Source organism: Equus caballus, chromosome 11 (genome assembly GCF_041296265.1).
Source record: "Equus caballus isolate H_3958 breed thoroughbred chromosome 11, TB-T2T, whole genome shotgun sequence".
Lineage (NCBI taxonomy): Eukaryota > Metazoa > Chordata > Mammalia > Perissodactyla > Equidae > Equus > Equus caballus.
Genome location: NC_091694.1, coordinates 19471971 through 19491180, shown reverse-complemented (window position 1 = coordinate 19491180; position 19210 = coordinate 19471971). Strand labels below are relative to the sequence as shown.

Genomic DNA, 19210 nt, shown 5'->3' with positions numbered 1-19210 from the left:
TTTTTAAGATATCCAAATACACATAAAAGTACAGAAATAGTTTAATGAATCCTCTGTAACCATCATCAAGTATCAACTCCTAACTCAATGGCCAGTCTTGTTGCAGCTGTCCCCTCACCCGCTTTCTCCTCTCCAGAGTTATTTTGAAGCAAATTCAAGGCATCTTATCATTTCATCAATAAATATTCAGTATATATACTCAAAGATATGGAATATTTTAAAAAACGTAACACACAATCATTATCACGTCTAAAAAATTAATATATCATATCCTTTGTGCTCAAATTTCCATGACTGCCTAATTTTTGTTTGTTTGTTTGAATTGGAATCCAAATAAGGATTAAAAGAGACTTTAAAAATACATCTTTTAGGGCCTGGCCTGGTGGCATAGAGGTTAAGTTCGCCCACTCTGCTTCGGCCACCTGGGGTTTGCAGGGTCAGATCCTGGGTTCAGACCAGCACACGGCTGGTCAAGCCATGCTGCGGTGGCATCTCACATACAAAAAAAGAAAAATAGAGGAAGATTGGCACAGACGTTAGCTCAGGGCCAATCTTCCTCACGGAAAAGTATATGTATACATCTTTTAATCTATATGCTCATCCTTCCCTCTCCTACTCTTTTCCTTGCAATTTATTTGTTGAAAAAACCTACAAGGTTTCCCACAATCTGGATTTTGCTGACTGCACGCCCACAGAGAACTTTTCCTCTTCATCACAAGGCAATGAGATTGAGTTTTATTCTCTTTCTCCTATTTTACAGGGAGAAAACTGAGACTCAGAGAAGTTAAATGCCTTGCCCAAACCTTTGCAGCCCGGGAAGTGGCAGAGCCCAGGCCTCCTGACTTCCAGCCGGGAAAAATAGGACTGCCTCCTCAGGCACCCAGTTCAGTGCCTGGCACGCAGTATGTGCTCAAAAATGCTGTGGGTGACTAAGATGGCCTTTTTTTTTTTTTTTTTTTTGGAGGAAGATTAGCTCTGAGCTAACATCTGCCGCCAATCCTCCTCTTTTTGCTGAGGAAGACTGGCCCTGAGGTAACATCCGTGCCCATCTTCCTTTACTTTATATGTGGGACGCCTGCCACAGCATGGCTTGACAAGCGGTGTGTAGGTCCACATCCAGGATCTGAACTGGCAAACCCCAGGCCACCGAAGCGGAACACGCAAACTTAACCGCCACGCCACTGGGCTGGCCCCTGAGATGGCCTTTGCACACTCCCACTTGTCACACCCTCCAGGTGCAGCTCTGAGACAGTGCCCACTGGGATCTGCCTCCTCATGGATGGAGAGGACCACCTTGGGGCTTCTCAGGCTGTCCTAGGGCCAATCCCACCAACACAGATTCCACAGACCTTGCAAACCACAGAGCCAGACTTCCCTTTGCATGAGCTCCACTTCTTTCTCTCTGTCCTCTCTTCATCCATTCATTCAATAAATGTTTACTGAACACCTCTCACATGCCAGACATCACTCTGGCCTGTGAATGGTGTGGCCCTGTGCCTCTGTGTGTGGGGAGACGGGTGTGGACTCGAGGGGCGTGTCTGCTTCTAACTCTGTATGTTTTGCATGTGTGTATTTGTGTGTGTGTGTGTACATGGGTCTGTGTACATTTGTCCCTGTAGCTGTCGGTGACTACAGCTAGGTGCATATTTGTGTGTTCTCAGTATCTGTCCATGCACGTGTGTATGTATGACACAGTCGCTGAGAGAGCCTCTGTAAACATGCACGATTTTGTGTGCAAGTGTGTGTCTGAGTGGACCTGTGTCTCTCTGTACACCTGTGTGTCTCCACACCTGTATATGTGTGTGTGTCCTCCCACAGGTGCTGTGGTTGGGATGGTCAGCTGTCAACCCTGGCTCCTCACCTGCCCAGATTTCTGTCACCTTCATGCCCACCTATACTGAGTGGCAGCCAAGAAGGGTTCTAATGGGAGGGACAGCCTTGGCCCTCAACCAGCCCTGCTCAGTGCTGAGGCCCCTGTTGAGGGGAGGTTTCAGGAGGGGTTGGAAGGTTGTGTCTATTCCCAGTGTGGCCAAGAAACAAGGCCTGGTGAGAAGCTAGGAGCCCAATTCTGGACACATTGACAACAGGCTTTGCTCTGAAAAACAAACCAACACCCAGCTTCAGAGGGGGAAAAAAAGAAAATTTGAACTGGAACCACAAACCAGCAATGATCCTGTGGGCCTTCAGCTGAGAGGGGTGGGGTCAGGTAGGGGTGTTGACCCCATATACCCACACTCATCTCCTCCAGAAAGCAGGGCCAGTTCCCCAAACAGACGCTGGCCTTCCCCCAGGGACAGGCAGTGGAGACACAGTGGTCCCAGGGTCACACTGGACTTGGAGTTAATCATCTACTCAGGGTATCCCCAGGCCCCATTGGCTGCCTGGGGACACGGCCCTCTGGGCTGAAACCCAAAGGAGGGGGAAGCAGCTCTCCAGCCAGTGTCTGCCCCACCAGCCCAGGAGAAATGAGGCTGATGCTGTTGGCTACTGAAATGGTTGGTCCCTCAGGAAGGCCCCAGCCTGAAGAGGAAGACACCAGCTCTGCCCTTAGGGAGCCCCAGTCGGAAGGGAGAGGCCATCCTTGCCCTCACAGAGGCCCCGAGTTGGCAGGAGGCGGGGCTCAGCCACAGCTGGGGGAAAAGGGCCTGGAAGGGGCATACATTTAGGTTGGAAGGAGTGACAAGGGGCCTGGGCAGAGGCAGACACTCAGAGCAGCAATGGCAGGAGAGACGGAGAAGGAGGAATCCTGAGTGGAGAGGGGCCAGGAAGTGGGCGCTGTGATGGAGAGGGGCTCGGACAGAGAGACGGGGAACAGGAAGCACGCGAGGTTGGGGGCTGAGGGCAGAGGGAGGAAAACGATTATGCCCCCAGGGGCTAGGACCACCTCCTTTGGTGGATTCTGGGAAGTGTATGGGGGAGGGGGGAGCAGTAAAGAGGGAAAGGAAGAAGAGATGCTGTGGCTTCACTCTCTGTTGGAACCCAGGATTTTGAGGTGGGAAGATGGAAAAGTCAATGGAGGAGGTCACAAAGGTCAGTTCTCTCCTCCCCCGTCAGGAGACTCCTGCTTGGCACAGCATGTGCATGTGCTGTACATGAGCGCACAAGTGTTCGGGTGTGCGTGTCTGTGTTGGCTGGGGATCCTGGGAAGGGGTCCATGCACTCACCCAGCATCCTCTGGGATACTCAGGAGGGAAGCAGCTCAGGCCACTGCTCCCCATTCAGGAGGAGCCCCGGGAGTCCTGGCTCCCAGCACAGCAGAAGGGGCAGCACTGAGCTGCGTGTGAGGGAGAAAAGAGCAGGGGGTGGGAATTTAGACTACCTAAGATCTGGGCATGCCACTAACAAGCTCTGTGACCTTGGCCAAGTCACCACCTCTCTACCGCTGGTTTCCTGCCTATCACAGAGGGTGGAATTCCATCAGAGTGCACCCAAGTGCATGGTGTGTACAACCGAGAGCCCGTGGTGCTTTTAGGCAGCACATGGTCAGTATTAAGTAACAACGAATCACTTTCTGTGAACGTTTTCAAGTCCTTTTCAAGTCTCGCTTAGGAACATGGATCTGGAGCAGAACTGCTTTGCTGCAAAGACCAGCTCCACTGCTTGCAAACTCAACGACCTTGGCCCTCACATATTTGTCTCAATTTCCTCATCTATAAAATGGGCATCATAATAACACCCATTCTGGAGCCAATGTGAGGATGAACTGAGCTGCTGTTTGTGACGTGCTTTGCACAGCGCCTGGCGTTCTACGAGTGTCAGCTATTAGTCCACCCGGGAGAAAGCCTCACCAGGGGCCGGGGCATCTCTAACGTCTGGCACATGCTAAACTCTGTTACCAGGAGAGCAGGTGACACGATCCCGCTGGGACTCAATAGCATCTTGTTCTCGCTTTATTCTTCAGGCTTTCTTCTATTTGCAAGTGATACTGGCCTTCTAGTTACAATCCTGATATGGATAAATTTTAAATTTAAAACGTTTAAAGAAAGACTTTAATACTAAGAAGGGGTGATTTGAGGATATGACGAAGTTCTTTAAGGTGGTATCCAGTGGCTGGAGTTTGACAAACCCTGGTAACCTCATCATTCCGATCTTTGAGCTCAGACGGCAGGACAAAGGCCTCCGACCTCGGGCAAGGCTGGCACTCCCCCACCCGCCTTCGCTCTTCCTGCGCCTCTGTTTCCAGTCTCCTTTCTCGGTCTGACAGTAACTGCCACCTGCTCTCGCCTCTTGACCTGATCAGACTCCCCTTTAAGTAACCAAGACCCCGCAGACCGCCAAAGCCACCCCTGGGTCCCCTGAGCCCATCCTGGAAGGGACCTTGGCAGCAGATTAAAAACGCCCCGCCACCCTTGATCTCGGTCTCTTGGCCCTCGCCAGTGAGTTCCGTCCCCCCAGGGGCGGGGGATCCTGTCGGCCCCGCCCTCTGACCCATGGCCTGACCCTCCTCAAAAGCGCCCAGAGGCGACTCCGCGTCCCCTGTACGCGCCCCACCCCGGCGGGTCCAGCTCCGCCCCGTGGCAGGTTAAGAGCCTCCCCAGAGCCCGGAGCTTCGGACAGATGGTGGCTCGTGGGCGGGCGAGCCGGTTTGGTTGGTTGTCATGGCGAAGGCGCAGCTGGCCTGGGCCCTACGGGTGGCTGCAGGTGGGAGGCTGCGCGGGCCCCGAGGCACTGGGGGCGCCCGGAGGCTGAGCGGCAGCGCGCGGCGGCGGGCGGCCAGGAGCGCCAGCCCGGGGCGCTGGCTCAGCACGGCCTGGGCGCCGGCCCAGTCCTCCCGAGAGGAGACCGAGGGCGCCGAGGACGACGCCCATTCGCCTGCAACGGAGGAGCCACCGTGGACACCGCCCCCCACGCCCCCCGAACCTCCCGGGCCCGCGGCCGGCCGCTCGCTGGTGCAACGGGACATCCAGACTTTCCTGAACCAGTGCGGGGCCAGCCTGGGGGAGGCGCGCCACTGGCTCACGCAGTTCCAGACCTGCCACCCCTTCGCTAAGCCCTTCGCCGTCGTCGAGGTGAGCGTCGGCCGTGTCACAGCGAGGGGATGAGGGTTGTGTGGCGACAGGTAGCCAGGCACGGAAGGGTGGGCTGCGGACTCTGCGCAGAGGAACCAGGAAGGGGCACGAGAGAGCCCAGACAAGTGCCCGGGACTGGGCGAGGCTGCGTACTCCTCCAAGTCCCGCACCCAGCCCGGGTGAGGAGCTTGGGGACACTGACCCGCCAAGTGTGATGCGCTGGAGAACCCACCCCCCCATAGGCGCAGTTAGGGGTTCAGATGGCAAGGGGCTATCTGGACAGGAGCCACCTGCGTCTCCCCTCCCCCCAGGGTGTTCTAGAGTCCAAGGTCGCAGGGAGGAACAGAGGGAGGAACACTAGTGTGAGATAAGGGGATGACAAGACCCAACGGGGCAAAGGGCGGAGCGGGTGGGCGCCTGTGGCCAGAAATGGGACCGGGCCGCTCCTGGACAGGGTGGGGACACCGAGAGGGCCCTGCGGGCAAGCGGGTGCCCGAGGAGTCAGGGCCAGGGTCGCGCCTCCTGAACGCTCACTCCTCCGCAGGTGGACGACGAGGTAATCAAGTGCCGGCGGGCCGTACCCAGCCTGGCCTTCGCCCTGGCCTTCCTGCAACGCATGGACATGAAGCCGCTGGTGGTCCTGGGGCTGCCTGCTCCCACGGCGCCCTCAGGCTGTCTTTCCTTCTGGGAGGCCAAGGCACAGCTTTCCCAGAGCTGCAAGGTGCTGGTGGACGCACTGCGGCACAACGCCGCCACGGCCGTGCCTTTTTTTGGCGGCGGGTCGGTGCTGGGCGCCGCTGAGCCGGCCCCTCATGCCAGGTTAGTGCCGGCCCTGCCTGCTCCGGCCTCCTCCGATCTCGCTGCGCCCGCCCTGCCCCAGCCCGGCGGGCCTGGAGGGGGCCTTCTTGAGCACCACGTCTGGCCCACAGTTATGGTGGCGTAGTCTCCGTGGAGACGGACCTGCTACAGTGGTGCCTGGAGTCGGGCAGCATCCCCATCCTGTGCCCCATCGGGGAGACAGCTGCGCGCCGCTCCGTGCTCCTCGACTCGCTGGAGGTGACCGCGGCGCTGGCCAAGGCGCTGCAGCCCACCAAAATCATCTTCCTCAATAACACAGGGGGCCTGCGCGACAGCAGTCACAAGGTGTGTTCCCTCCTTTCGGGCTCCACTCCCCGCGACCCTGGCCTGGCTGAGCGCCTCTTTGGCGCTCCCCGCACGCCTCCCTGATGGGCCCCAGAGTCGCTCTCAGGCAGGGTGGGTTGGGAATGGAGTGTCAGGGAGGGGTCAGCCCGCGGTGCCCAGCTCTCAGCCCTCCCTGGCCGAGGACTCTGGGAGGAAGTAGGGGTAAAGGGGTCAGTGAGGAGAGGTCCGTGGGGCAGGGGCACCGCGAACGGTCGGCTGCGGGCCGGAAGCTCACCCCCTCGCCCCGGACGCAGGTCCTGAGTAACGTGAACTTGCCCGCCGATCTGGACCTGGTGACCAACGCCGAGTGGGTGAGCGCCAAAGAACGGCAGCAGATGCGGCTCATCGTGGACGTGCTCAGCCGCCTGCCCCACCACTCTTCGGCCGTCATCACCGCCGCCGCCACTCTGCTCACCGAACTCTTCAGCAATAAGGGTGAGGGCAGCGGCCGGGGCGTGGGGGCGGTGCTGGGTTCTGGGAGCGACCACCGGCAGCGCCGGGTGTGGATGAGCCGGAGGAGCGGCTTCCCCTCTAGTAAGGAAGCCGAAGCGGGACGCCACAGCAAAGGCTTCCGGCTCTGTCGAAACCCGGGAAGGTGAGTAAGGAGGTGCACTGGATTGGGCTGGAACTTGGGTGGAACCAGACAGATGGGCGGGGCTTGGGGGAGCGGAACAAAGTGGGATGAACTGGGCTAGGGGAGGTGGGAGGGATTTGGATGGGCGGGTGGGACCAGGGGCGGGGGAAGAGGATTCCGGGAAAGAGGGGAGGTACGTGGGACCACACGCGGTGGGCAGAACTTGAGGGACAAACTTGCCTGGGAAAAGCACCTCCCTGAGTGAAAATCACATACAAATCTGTGCAGACCACAGAAAGCATTTCATTGTGGAGATTTCACAAAAAAGGGTAATTGTCCCACCAGCCCCAGTCCTATTTGGAACCCACGAGGCCGCGCAAACGGAGGATGGGACCTGGCTCTCGGGCTAAGCTAACCCCTCCTCCTCCATCCCAACCCCAGGGTCCGGGACCCTGTTCAAGAACGCCGAGCGGATGCTGCGAGTGCGCAGCCTGGACAGCCTGGACCAAGGCCGCCTAGTGAACCTGGTCAACGCCAGCTTCGGCAAGAAGCTCCGGGACGACTACTTGGCCTCGCTGCGCCCACGGCTGCACTCTGTCTACGTCTCTGAGGGGTGAGCCTGCGGGCCCCAGAGGGCAGGGACGGAGGGAAAAGAGCCGGGCAGCTCCAGGCCAAGGAGAAGTCCCAGCCTGCCTCTCCCTCGCTGTGCCAGGTACAATGCCGCCGCCATTCTGACCACGGAGCCCGTACTGGGAGGCACCCAGTATCTAGACAAGTTTGTGGTGAGCTCCAGCCGCCAGGGCCAAGGCTCCGGCCAGATGTTGTGGGAGTGCCTGCGGCGGGACCAGCAGAGGCTTTTCTGGCGCTCGCGGGTCACCAACCCCATCAATCCCTGGTAGGTCCAGCCCCTCCCAGCTCTGGGCTGGGCCCCGCCCTTCCTCTCTTCTCCAGCTCTCGCCAGCCGTCTGGGGGTCCAACAGTCAGGAAGGCTGGGCTTCCCCTTCTTTCATTAGCCTTCCTTCTCCAAGGGAAAGGCCCCGCTCAGTGTGGCCTGACATTCCCCAGGGGGCAGACCACACATGGCGCCTGGGATCTCCCCAGAGGCAGTGCACACTTAACCCAGCTCTGCCCTGCTACGATGAATTCCTTGAAGACACTCCCCAGCCCCCATGCAGCTGGGTCTCCCAGGGCCCCAGAAAATCCTGACCCTTCATGCTCTATTCCACGCCCAGTTGACAAGCTCTGACCCCAGACTCATTGCATCTCCAGGAGAACGCTCCCTCCTCTCATTCCTTCTGCAACTATCCCTCATCCCCTACCAGCCTGCTCTGTGGGCACCAAGAGGTGGACAAGAACCACTCCCCTGACTGCTTGGTCAAGGCAGTGTGGAGAGAGCAAGAAAAGTCCTCACTCTAACCTTCCTAGCTGTGTGACTCTGGCAAGTTACCTAACTTCTCTGAGCCTTAGCTGCTTCTCGATGAAAAGAGCATACCACCAGCAGGCTCTTTGCTGCTGCTGTGAGGATAAAATCAGATAACCAGCAGCAGGTCCCAGCAGGTGTCTAACATGTACTAGGCCCTCAATAAATGAACCAGTGGGTAGTGAGCACTGGCCTTGCCCTAAGTCTCATCACCTCCGCCCCGCCCCCCGGCCAGGTACTTCAAACACAGCGATGGCAGCTTCTCCAACAAGCAGTGGATCTTCTTCTGGTTTGGCCTGGCTGATATCCGGGACTCTTATGAGCTGGTCAACCATGCCAAGGGGCTGCCAGACTCCTTCTGCAAGCCAGCTTCTGACCCAGGCAGCTGACCCTCACCACCGGCCCTGCAGGCCCTAGGAAAGCCAGGGTGGACCGAAAGTCATGCCTGCCGGAGGTGACCCCAGGCAGCCACAGGCTGGACCATGCTTGATGGCTGAATGATCTGCAGAGGAGGCAGCACCTACTCTACTCTGCCCAGAGGGGGTGCCCACGTAGGGCAAGCACAGGAAGGAGAAGGGCCTGCCCCAGACACCCCACTTGCTCCAAAGCCACGACCAGAAAGATGGCTTCAATTTTCAGTCTGCAGACTTGGGGGAGGAGGGCTTGCCTTTGAGGGCTCTACTCAGGGCTGACCTTAAGGGTGAACCAGTTCCTGTGGCCTCTGTGCTATTCTGAGGCCCCTTTGCCCAAAATATCACCCCTGTCTGCCCAATATACCACCAGTCATTTTAATTCCTTTGGGTCTTGCAACTTTTCAGGAGGCCTTGATTAAAATGCAAATACTTGTCTGAGAGTCAGCTCACACCTGAAAGGAAATTAGCAGTGACCCTCTGGGAGCAAGAGCTGGAGGGCTGGGGAACCAGGGGACACCTGGAGGGAAGAGAGGCGCTAACTGTGGTGGACGGCTGGGATAAATGCTGCCACCATCTCCCTTCCCCTGGTGTCAGCAGCCCCCAGAGGGGCTGCCCTCCCCCTTTTAGGAAAGAGCCTCCATTCCAAGAACCAGACCAGCAGCAGCTGCGGCTCCCTCTGCACGCAGGGCTCAGAGCCCAGCCCAGACCTGGACGTCTTCCCTAGGGTCCACTGCAAGTTGTGTCTCCATCTTCGCAGGAGGAGAATACCTCAGACCAGCAGGAGTCCAAAGCCAGAGATTTCATTTGACATTTTTGACCCCCACAATGTGCCAGGCATTATACTGGCTGCGGGTGCTACTTTCTGTCAGGAGGTGCATGGACAAGTATGGAAAGGGTCAATTAAGAGACCACCATAGCACGCCAGGGGCTGCAGCAGAACCAGACTCCAAGAGCAGCCTTTATCCTCCCTCAGGAGAGGGGTGGTGTTGGGTACACATCTGGGCATGGGCATTAGACAGACCTGACCTTGAATCCAGCTGTGGCTGGATTTGCTCTGTGGCTTGAGGCAAGCTGCTTACCTTCTCTGACCTCCCGTTTCCTCCTATGTAAAATGTAAAACCCTCGGCCTCATAGTGGACACTTAATATTAGTTCTCCCCCTCTAGTTGCCCTCGCCAAAGGTTTCTTCAGAAAGAGCTGGCACCAAATGGGGAGGAAAGGACAAGCGACAAGAGGGACTGAGGTACGAGGTCAAAAGCATATACTACAGGGAGGATTAGGAGATTCTTGAAAAGAGAGCCAAAGGACTTTGGGAATGCTCAGAACAGGGGAAAGATCACGGGAGGACCAAGGTGGGGCTAAACCGGACATGGTCTTTCAAGAAACCCAAGATCAATCCCAGCCAACGGCAAAGAGCCCCGTGGGGAGACCAGAGAAGCAAATTCTAGAAGAAATGTCTAGATAAAATGTTTATTTTTGGAGGACTGTGTAGTCTGGTGTTTGGGGGGCACTCACCCCACCAGGCCAACCATGGAGCTGGAGACAGAAGGCAGGAGGCGGGAAGCTGGTGCTGCCTGCCCCACCCCTGCACACCCCAGAGTAGACTGGGGGCTGCTCTGCTCTCAAGGTGGGTGACAGCTAATGCTATTTCTGCCCTTGGCATACCCTGAGAACCCACGTGACTTCTATGGTGCCCAGCCCCTCTGCTCCTCCTGGGCTGATCCTCTGCCCTGACCCTCGGTCTCCAAAAAGCAGAGCCTAGCTGTACCCGCCAGGTTCAAAAAGGAATTTTTCACATTTGCTCACTTCCGGCTCTCGGTCTTCCTTCCTCTGTCTCCCACTCTCAGTATCCCCACCCTAGCCCTGCCTTATTCCCTCCTCTGGGACAGGAGACCCAGGGGAGCAACCGGCCTCAGCTCTCCTCCTAATGAACAGGAAAAAAACCCTGTAAGGCATCGTTATCAGGGCTCCCACCCGCTAGGGGCCAAGCCCAGGAATTGGGGAAGAGACCTGCCTCGTACCAACACATATACCCACACAAACAAAAGGATCAAACAAACAGATCAAAAAGCATAAATAAACATAACTGGGCCAGCAAGGAGGAAGGTAGGGTGGCCCTCAGTGGCTCCTTGCACCCATCTCAGCCTCTTGCTGTGCAACTCAGCCATCAGTGGCCAGGATGACTGCAGCTCCGAAGATGCCCACACTCTCTCCAAGGAGCTTCATCTGGTTCCAGAACTCAACACGCCGCGTGTTGTGCCAGTAGGTAACATTGCCATCAATAAGCAGCATGACCGGGGGCAGCAGTACGGCCAGGATCTGGGCAGCCAAGGTCACATAGTAGCCTGACAGGAAGGCCAGGGCCAGGACGCCATACAGCACGAAAAACAGCTGGATCATCAGCTCCCCTCCTGGAAGATGGTTCAGATACGCCAGCCGGTCCTCCTTGCTGTGCTGCAGTGAGTAGGCCTGGAGACACACCACCCTCTAAGACTCTCCAGCAGCCTGAGGAGCCTGTCTGGAGAAGGCCACCCCTGAGATGGCACCTGCAAGTCAGGCTCTGCAAGGTGGGCTTCTGACTCCCCTCTCAGACTTGGGGCTCTCTGAAAGTAGGGCCTGCATCTCCCCCTCAGACTAGGGAGCTCCATGAACTTAGGGCCTATGTCTCTCCTCACCCTGAGGGCTCAGAAGGGAGGAAGTGTGTCTCCACAGTTAGACTGGCACTCTCACCTCTGAATACAGAGCTCTGCACATTGGATATGGTGCCCCATAACAGGATGAGGCCAAATAGCCTAGGACTCTAACTGTCCCCATCCAGACTGGCCTCCCCTAGAACGAGGGAGGACCATAATTGGCTACCCTAGGGAGATCCCATCAGCTGTAAGTGGTAGAGTCCCAGCTGTGGCCTGAACCCCACCAGACCTCTTCTCTGTCTCCTCTCTCAGTCCTCTGGGAGCTGGAGCTATGAGAGGACCAGTCCATCTTGTTTTCCTGGCTCTCAGGCTTGGGACTGAATGATCAGTCCAAACTCTTCTCTCCCTGGTGGCAATAATGTTGGAAGAAGGGACTCTCAGCCATGTCTCAGGTACTTGGAGGGGCCCTAAGGTCCAGAAGCTGGCAGGGGCAATTCCCAGGAGCCAGGCCATCAGGAACCATATGCAAGGCCTTGTTCTGCCCACCTCCCTGGTTCTGTTAGTCATGCACTCACATTTCACTCCCAGTCAAGCTCCTCCAGCCAACGGTCCCCCAACCTACCACACAGATGAGGTAGATGCCCAGGAACACCTGGCCGGTGGACTGGAGAGAACGGCTGCGGGGTTTCCGACGGTACAGCTCCCCAGCACCGCTGGCCAGCACAAGAAAGCCGCCGATGATGGCAACTGTGCGCGAGTACATACGGACCTAGGCCGAGATGAGGGGACCCAAATCAGGAACTGCAGCCACCACATTTCTCCTGGCTGCCCAGAGCACAGAACTGCCCATGTCTACACATCCCATCCCAGCTGATGAACGCTCTTACCATTTCCAAGTGTGGTGGGCAGGTACAGCAGAGATAGATAATTCTTTTTATCAGAAGTGGAAACTGAGGCCCAGAGTGTTTAATAAAATTGTCCAAGGTCCTACAGAAAGTAAGTGGCAGAACCCAGATACCAAGTGTTGCCCCCTAGGTCTGCAGACTCAAACCCCAATGTTCTTTCTGCTATATCGTATAGAGTCTGTTCCATAAAAAAGCCCCACTATTCTCACTGTTGCGTGGCTGTTCACACATCTGCTTCCTGTACTGGCTGACAGTCCATTCCTGAGGGTAGTGCCTTTGTCAGGCTTATCTCCAAGCCTGCAGTGCCTGGCACAGGTTCTGGCATTTACAGGCTTAAATGCTGCACTAGGATTAACTAAATTTTATAAAATTAGATAGTTAGACCGGGTACTCTCCTGGGTCCCTTCTGCCCTATGAGTCTGAGAGTACTAAACTAATGATTTAAAGGATCCTGGGAACCAGGTGACCTGGTTCTTGTCCCACCTGTAGGGCTAATTGTTCTGTGACTTTGGGAAAATCTGTTCCCCATCTCTGGACCTGTTTCCACACTCTGAAAGGGAGGCTTGTACGGCCTCTGAGGTCCTTCCACTCTTGCTGTCTGTGATAATCTCCACATGCCTCGGGCTTCCACGCATTGCCCAACTGCCCCGGACACTGGCCTTGGGCTCCCCATCACGCTAGCGAAGTCCCGCCTAGGGCCGAGGGGCTCACCTTCAGCCAGTCCCCGTAGTGGACGTAGCCCCCGACGTAGGCGGCGTAGGTGCTAATGGCCAGTTGGAGTGCGGCCCCCAGCGCGAACCAGCGCCGCTTCACTCCAAACGACATGAAGCTAGCGCACAGCACGGCCGCCCCCATATCGAAGTACAGGTAGGGCACTGGGATGTCGGGCTTCCTGCGAGCCGGGAGGGGGAAAGCAACGGGGACAGCGTGAAGGGGAAAGAAAAGCCTCGAGATCCCTTGAGTTCCCACAAACTCCACTCCTCCCCCAAACCGGAGCCCCGTCTCATGGCCAGGAACCCCGCACTATGCTCGATGCCCACCTTGCTCCAGACCAGAGCCCCTAACAAGTTCGAGGTCCCAATTCCTCCCAATCCAAGGGTCCCAACTTCTGGGCCCCAACTTCTTTCCCACCTCAAAGCACCCCCGTTCCTGGGACAAGCCGTATCACCCCCACCGCGTTCGGCGGCCGCGTGGGCCCGCTCACCGGCGCGCCTCGGCCCTCTCAGCATACAGCATGAGCTGGCTGAAGCAGCCCCAGAAGGGACAGCGTGTGAGCAACACCGAACCCAACTGCATGATCAGCTGCAGCATCCACCGTCGCGAACCCGTCTTCGACGCCATCTTTAGGAAGGGCAGTCCGCTACGGCCTCACCCCGGTTAGGAAGGCCGGCGCCGGGATGCGACACGCAACTTCCGGGTCTCACGGGTTTTTTTTTTTTTTTCCCGCTTCCGACGGGAAACAACGCTTTCGCTCTCTAGTTCTGGACCGAAGGAGGTGTTCTAGTTTCCGAGTTCAGCCTTTCTGCCCATGGAGTCGTAAGGACCCCTCCTTGTAGGTACAAAATTGAAAACTAGACTAGAGGAAGAAACAGTGCGTTCAGGACATCAGAAGCCCTGGACCACAACTTGATGGAATGAAGCTAGTCTTTGACCGCAGCTAAACCTGGGATCCAATCCTAACTCCAACCCTAACTGTGACTTTGGGCATATTGCCTACACTTTCCAAGACTCATCTGTGAAATGGGGATGACATCTACTTCACAGGGTTGTTTTGAGGTTTAAATGTGACAGTGTTGGTCCTAGCACATAGTAGGGGTTCAATAAATGGTGTACAGACCCCCCCCCCCCCCCCCGAGAAGATACCTCTGTTCTGTTTAAGTTCAGAGTAAGGGGTTCTCCTAGCTGAGTCATTTGTAAAGAAGTTTGGTCTTGGTCTGCCTTTCTATCTGTCCCGAGAGAAGAGAGAGCTCTGACGTCGACGTACAGGAAATCTCACATCAGTCCATTTTCTCCACTCTAGCCCAAATTACCATCTTTTGTCAGTTTAACTGCAGCAGGCTTCCAGCTGGTCTCCCTCCCTTTTCCTTTGGCCTTCTCATTTGTTCTCAGCTCCCTTATTTTATATTCTCATAACCATCAGGTACCCTTCCTCTGAATCACTTAGCACATTGGCAATTATATATTTGTGATTCTTTTGTTAATGACTAGATTAACATTAGATGGTGAGCTCCATGAGGGCAAGGACAGTGTCTGGTGTCTGGCTACTGTTATATCCTCAGGGCCTGGTATACAGGATGCATTCAGGAAATATGTGCTGAATAGATAAATAGTTAAAGGAAAGGTGTTGCCCCTATGTCTCGTTCAGAGTAGGTACTCAGTAATTATTTGTTAAATAAATAAATGGATAAAAGTTCTGGACACTCTGGGATTGCCACCACAAAGCTGTCCCCACCTATCTGCCTGCACCCACCCTCCCCTCCCTGCAACACACAAATTCATCTTCCAATATTGAAGTTAAGACTCTACAAGCACTCCCCTAGGCCATTTAACTCAGATCTGTTTCCAGTTCCTGGGGAGGGGAGAGGGAGCTCATGTCCAAACAGCATTTCTGACAATGTGAATTAAAAATTTCCAATCAGCCAATGAAAGCTGACAACAAAACACCTTTTCACACTAATTTTTTACAAAGTCATTAGGATAAAGTCTGGGTACATCAGAAAAGAACATGAGAGAGGGATATATCCATGCAAAAAACTAGGGAATGGTATTGTGTAGGTTTATGCCAGGTGAGTGGGGGGTGATCTTCAGGCAAGGAGATTGAGAAAAGGCCTAGGTTAAAGGTCATTTTTGCTTACCTCTCCCACTTGCCAGTGACAATCACATGCAGTAAGTTTTCTTCACCATAATACAGAAATATAGTACAGAATTAACTTTCCAGTTGGTTTTATTTTCCCAATCTCCTCACCCATCCCCAATTCAAATGGGACAAGATGCACAGCCCTCAGGAAGGAGCTAAGGTGTTGAGGACCAGAACTGGGATCATGGACATACGTCCATAAAATAGTTCTAGGAGACTGCCTGGATTATGCCCACAGGAACAATACCCCACCCCACCTCCATCATAACTTTAGCAACCAGCTTCTGATCAGGTCCCCCAAAGGAGAGGCCAGGGACATGCATGAAGAGGGGGAAGACTAGGAGTAAGGAAGCTCTCCTCAGTACCCTTCCCACCCCAGTTCCCTCTGCTCTTCAGTCTCTACCTTTTACTGCCCTCTTCCCCAGAGGGGTGTTGAGAAGGACTAGGAACCAAATCCTTCTTTTTAGGGCCAGGAAAGATGCTGGCATTGTGCTGGGTCAGAGGAGGGAAATAGATGAGGGGGAGTCCAAGGCTCTGAGAGATGAACACAACCATTTGTTGTCCACCCCCCCCATTCCTCGCACCCCTGCCTCATCAGACAACTGAGTCCCAAAAACAACTGAGGAACATCCTTGTTGTTCTCCCACAGCTCCCTCTGCTCGCTATCCTCCAGTTGCTTTGACTTCTCTCTGTAGCACCACCTACCTCTCCAGAGGGCTCCTCTGCTCTCCAGCTGCTCTGGGGTCCCGCCTGCACTTGTGTTCAGCCACAATAACCCAGCACAGTAGCCGTCTTGGGACCACAGCCAGTGACCAGCATGGTGCCCGTGATAACCCAGTGCAGAGCCAGGCCTCCACACTGCCCAGCACCACCCCTGCCAGCCGCTCAGGTCCAGCACAACTCAGGTTGCCCAGGTTGGCCACATGCAAGTGCCGCAGGTGGTCAAGCTTCCCGAAGGTCCACTGCAGATCACAATCACATACCCAGGGGTTACTGGCCAGCAGCAGCCGTGTGCCTGCTGCCCAGATGCCTGCTATGATGTTGAATTTGAGCTGCTGCAGCCTGTTACCTACAACAGAAAGGAGGCCCAGCACCCACAGGGCCACAAAGGCCTGGGCCTCTAGCTCACTCATGTCATTCCCAGCCAGCAAGAGCCAGCGTAGGTGGGAGAGGCCCCCAAGCCTGGCTGTGCCCAGCTCAGCCAGCTGGTTGTGGCTCAGGTCGAGCTGCTCCAGGTTCCCCAGGCCCCACAGGCTGCAGGGGCCCAGGGTGGCAAGCAGGTTGGGAGAGAGGTCCAGGCAAAGTAGAGAGCCCATTGTGGCTGAGAAGACCAGGAGCAGGCAAGCCACCTGGTTGCGGCTGAGGTCCAGCTGCTCCAGGAAACCCAGACCCCTCAGGACTCCACCACCCACAGGACATTGTGAGAAAGCAGCGACACCCACATTCCGCAGGGACCCTAAGAAGGAGCCACATGGCAGGTGACTGAGATTATTGTGGCTGAGCTCCAAGAGCCAGACTCTGTCAGAGAGCCTGGGAGGGAGGCTGAGCAGGTGCACAGTACTGGGCATGCTCCCACCAGATTCCCGAGCAAAGTCGATGCCACCACTGTGGCCATGGCCCCTTGGAGCCTGCCCTAAATCAGGAAGGAGTCAGGTGTCTCCTCTTTCATTCCATACTGCCTGCCTAAGAAATCTGCCATCGTCTGTAATTCACCTAGTTCTTGTCTGGACACAAAGAAAGGGAATGCTCTCTCTTGTTCTCACTAGGCCAAAGGTCAAAATACTCCACTCTGGCTTTCAAGGAGTGCCCAGCATCTCCTTCTGAGAGAGAGAGGGGTCTGGGGCCAGGGTATCTGTACCTAGGGCTTCTGCCTTACCCTAGGAGGCCAAACAAGTTACCTTCTCTCTAGGTCCCAGAGTGTGCTCACCAGCTTCACCCAGCAAACCCTTAAGAGAATTAATAATGGCCATATTGAAGAGATGGTTACCATGGGCCAGGCAGCTCATTAAAGGCTTCATTTAATCCTCAACTGAGACACTCATTTTACAGATGAGGAAAAGTGATGCTTGGCAAAGCTAGGTAAGTTGCCAAGTCACACTGCTAATTAATGGCAGAGGTGAAACGTGACGCAACGCAGGCCTGGCTGAATCCAATCACGCTCCTAACCACTTAAGGAGGGCCTAACATCCTGGCGCCCAAAGACTGGGCCACTGCCCCCACGCCAGCCAAACACCCCTCCAAGAAGTCAAGGTCTACAAGTGAGTAACACAGATTATCCCCAGAATGGGAAGAGCAGCTGAGCTACCACCTACCCTAGGATGTAAGTCTTAGCATTTGGTTGATCAGACTTGAGCCCCTCTGAATTAATTCAAGTGATCTGGTTAAGCAAATTATACTGGAAAAACTTGAGGAATCATCATCAATAATCTTTGAGAAAACATTACAAACTGAAGGTTGCCAGAGACTTGAGCTCAGCAGAAGTTCCAATTTTCAAAAGTTAAACAAGTGTAACAACAGTTAATAAAACTCAAAAAAAGTTTCATTGAACTTGTTGTGTGACCAGTTAACTAAAACATGATGACTACTAGGTGCCCACATGAGGTGACTAAGTTACACCTAGTTTATGTCCTTTTTTGATAGGGTTACTAGAAGGCTGTCACAAACATCTGAATCTATTAAAGTCTCTCATGACACACCTTTGGATAAGATGAACACAAAAGACAGTTTAAAAAAACTGGAACACAACTTTGAGACAGATAACTAGTATATTGCATTATAGAATCAAGATTTGTGGGGTCTTTTTTTTGAGAAACATTAGCTCTGAGCTAACATCTGTTGCCAACCCTCCTCTTTTTGCTGAGGAAGACTGGCCCTGAGCTAACATCCATGCCCATCTTCCTCTACTTTATATGTGGGATGCCTACCACGGCATGGCCTGCCAAGCAGTGCCATGTCCACACCCGGGATCCCAACCAGCGAATCCTGGGCCGCTGAAGCAGAACGTGCACACTTAACCACTGCGCCCCCAGGCCGGCCCCTAGAATCAAGATTTTAAAAAAGTTCTTAGTAGACTGAAATAGTTGACTAAAAATAAGCCATTTCACTGGAGAAGATAAGACAGCTCCCAGTAACATCTGCCCATTTAGCAACTCCTGTGCCCCTCACCCAAGGGCTACCAGGAAAAAGAAACATCCTACAGAGCAAGGACAAGTGTGCAGGAGACCTGAACTCTAGCCTCAGTTTTAGAAATGAGCTCTGCGTGGAGGACAAAAGGGCACAGTACAGCTATCACATGTTGCTTCTCAAAGTAATGAGCTCTCGATCAATAAAAGTGTTCGAGTAGGGGCAGTCTGTTGAAGACACTATAGACAGGCTATTTAAACTGAGAGGCTGGACTATTCCATATGAGCTCCAAGATCCCTGGCATTTCTAAGTGCCAGGATATCTGTGCTGAGCTTCCAATCCTACACCTGGGCCACCCCTGGCGCTAGAAGCAGCTTATTTTTGTACACATCACACACTGACTTCTGGAGTTACATGGCTGCATATCCTTCCTATAGTCAGGACATGGGGATGAGAGCAAGGCACCTTCAGAAAGGCTAAACAAGAACCGAGATCTATCTGATGATAGCATGCACCTCATAGGGTCAAGGGTCCATTACTATAATCACTTCCATGCAAAAATGCTCAGCTGAACTCCCTCTCCCCTCCATAGTACAGACCTGATAAACTTCCCAGCCTGGTTGTACCCAATTATACACCTTCTGTGTCTGCACCTAAGTCACTCAACATGACTAACACAAAGTCACACAGTGGGCACCTGGTTACACCCTAAGTGCACAAGTATGCACTTCTAATAGGCACTCAGCAATCTTATGGTATTTCCCTCACAATTTACTGAGCAACCAGACATGAATGCCCTCACCTCCCTGCCAAACCTACAAATTCACCTGCAACTGTACTATCTTCTCCTCCTTCATTATGGATGAAGGGCCCCCTCCTATCAGAGGCCAAAACATCCACCATGGTCATGGATCTCATCCCCTATCTTCTTGGAGTTCACAACAAGGTAACAACTCCTAAACATCAAGCTTCAGCCCACTCCTCTCCTCTGAACTCCAGGCTTGTTAACCAGCTGCCCACTTGCCATCGGCTCTTCAGTGTTTCTTGGACAAGACAAAACAGCAAAACAAAACTCTTGATTTTTCCACAAACGTC

General features: G+C 54.5%; 2 protein-coding genes across 6 annotated transcripts; one reads left to right on the top strand and one right to left on the bottom strand.

The window, feature by feature from the left end:
- The first annotated feature begins 4465 nt into the window (after positions 1-4465).
- Positions 4466-9038, top strand: NAGS (N-acetylglutamate synthase). 2 transcript variants are annotated; one of them, XM_023652450.2, is made up of 7 exons: positions 4466-5009; positions 5554-5828; positions 5939-6152; positions 6446-6626; positions 7207-7378; positions 7478-7660; positions 8035-9038. In XM_023652450.2, exons 1-7 carry the CDS (start codon positions 4599-4601, stop codon positions 8300-8302), a joined length of 1704 nt encoding a protein of 567 aa, XP_023508218.1. In that variant the 5' UTR covers positions 4466-4598; the 3' UTR covers positions 8303-9038. The 2 variants fall into 2 exon arrangements, with proteins under 2 accessions (XP_023508218.1, XP_001917337.2); XM_001917302.5 differs by having other exon boundaries at positions 4484-5009; positions 8421-9038.
- A 1015-nt stretch (positions 9039-10053) lies between these two features.
- Positions 10054-13968, bottom strand: TMEM101 (transmembrane protein 101). 4 transcript variants are annotated; one of them, XM_001490927.6, is made up of 4 exons: positions 13340-13968; positions 12847-13027; positions 11853-11999; positions 10054-11066 (listed from the first exon to the last, which is right to left on the bottom strand). In XM_001490927.6, the coding sequence occupies exons 1-4, from the start codon at positions 13474-13476 to the stop codon at positions 10758-10760; spliced, it is 774 nt and encodes a 257-aa protein (XP_001490977.1). In that variant the 5' UTR covers positions 13477-13968; the 3' UTR covers positions 10054-10757. The 4 variants fall into 4 exon arrangements, with proteins under 4 accessions (XP_001490977.1, XP_005597407.1, XP_070083273.1 ...); XM_005597350.4 differs by having other exon boundaries at positions 10054-11115; positions 13340-13536; XM_070227172.1 differs by having other exon boundaries at positions 10054-11115; positions 13267-13520.
- Positions 13969-19210: the final 5242 nt, after the last annotated feature.

Coding starts and splice junctions, on each gene's coding strand:
- TMEM101 (XM_001490927.6), bottom strand. CDS start 13,476: ATGGCGTCGAAGACGGGTTCGCGACGGTGGATGCTGCAGCTGATCATG. Junction 13,028..13,339: donor GAGAGGGCCGAGGCGCGCCG/GTGAGCGGGCCC, acceptor CCCGGCTCGCAG/GAAGCCCGACATCCCAGTGC. Junction 12,000..12,846: donor ACTACGGGGACTGGCTGAAG/GTGAGCCCCTCG, acceptor ATCTCGGCCTAG/GTCCGTATGTACTCGCGCAC.
- NAGS (XM_023652450.2), top strand. CDS start 4,599: ATGGCGAAGGCGCAGCTGGCCTGGGCCCTACGGGTGGCTGCAGGTGGG. Junction 5,010..5,553: donor AGCCCTTCGCCGTCGTCGAG/GTGAGCGTCGGC, acceptor ACTCCTCCGCAG/GTGGACGACGAGGTAATCAA. Junction 7,379..7,477: donor TCTGTCTACGTCTCTGAGGG/GTGAGCCTGCGG, acceptor TCGCTGTGCCAG/GTACAATGCCGCCGCCATTC.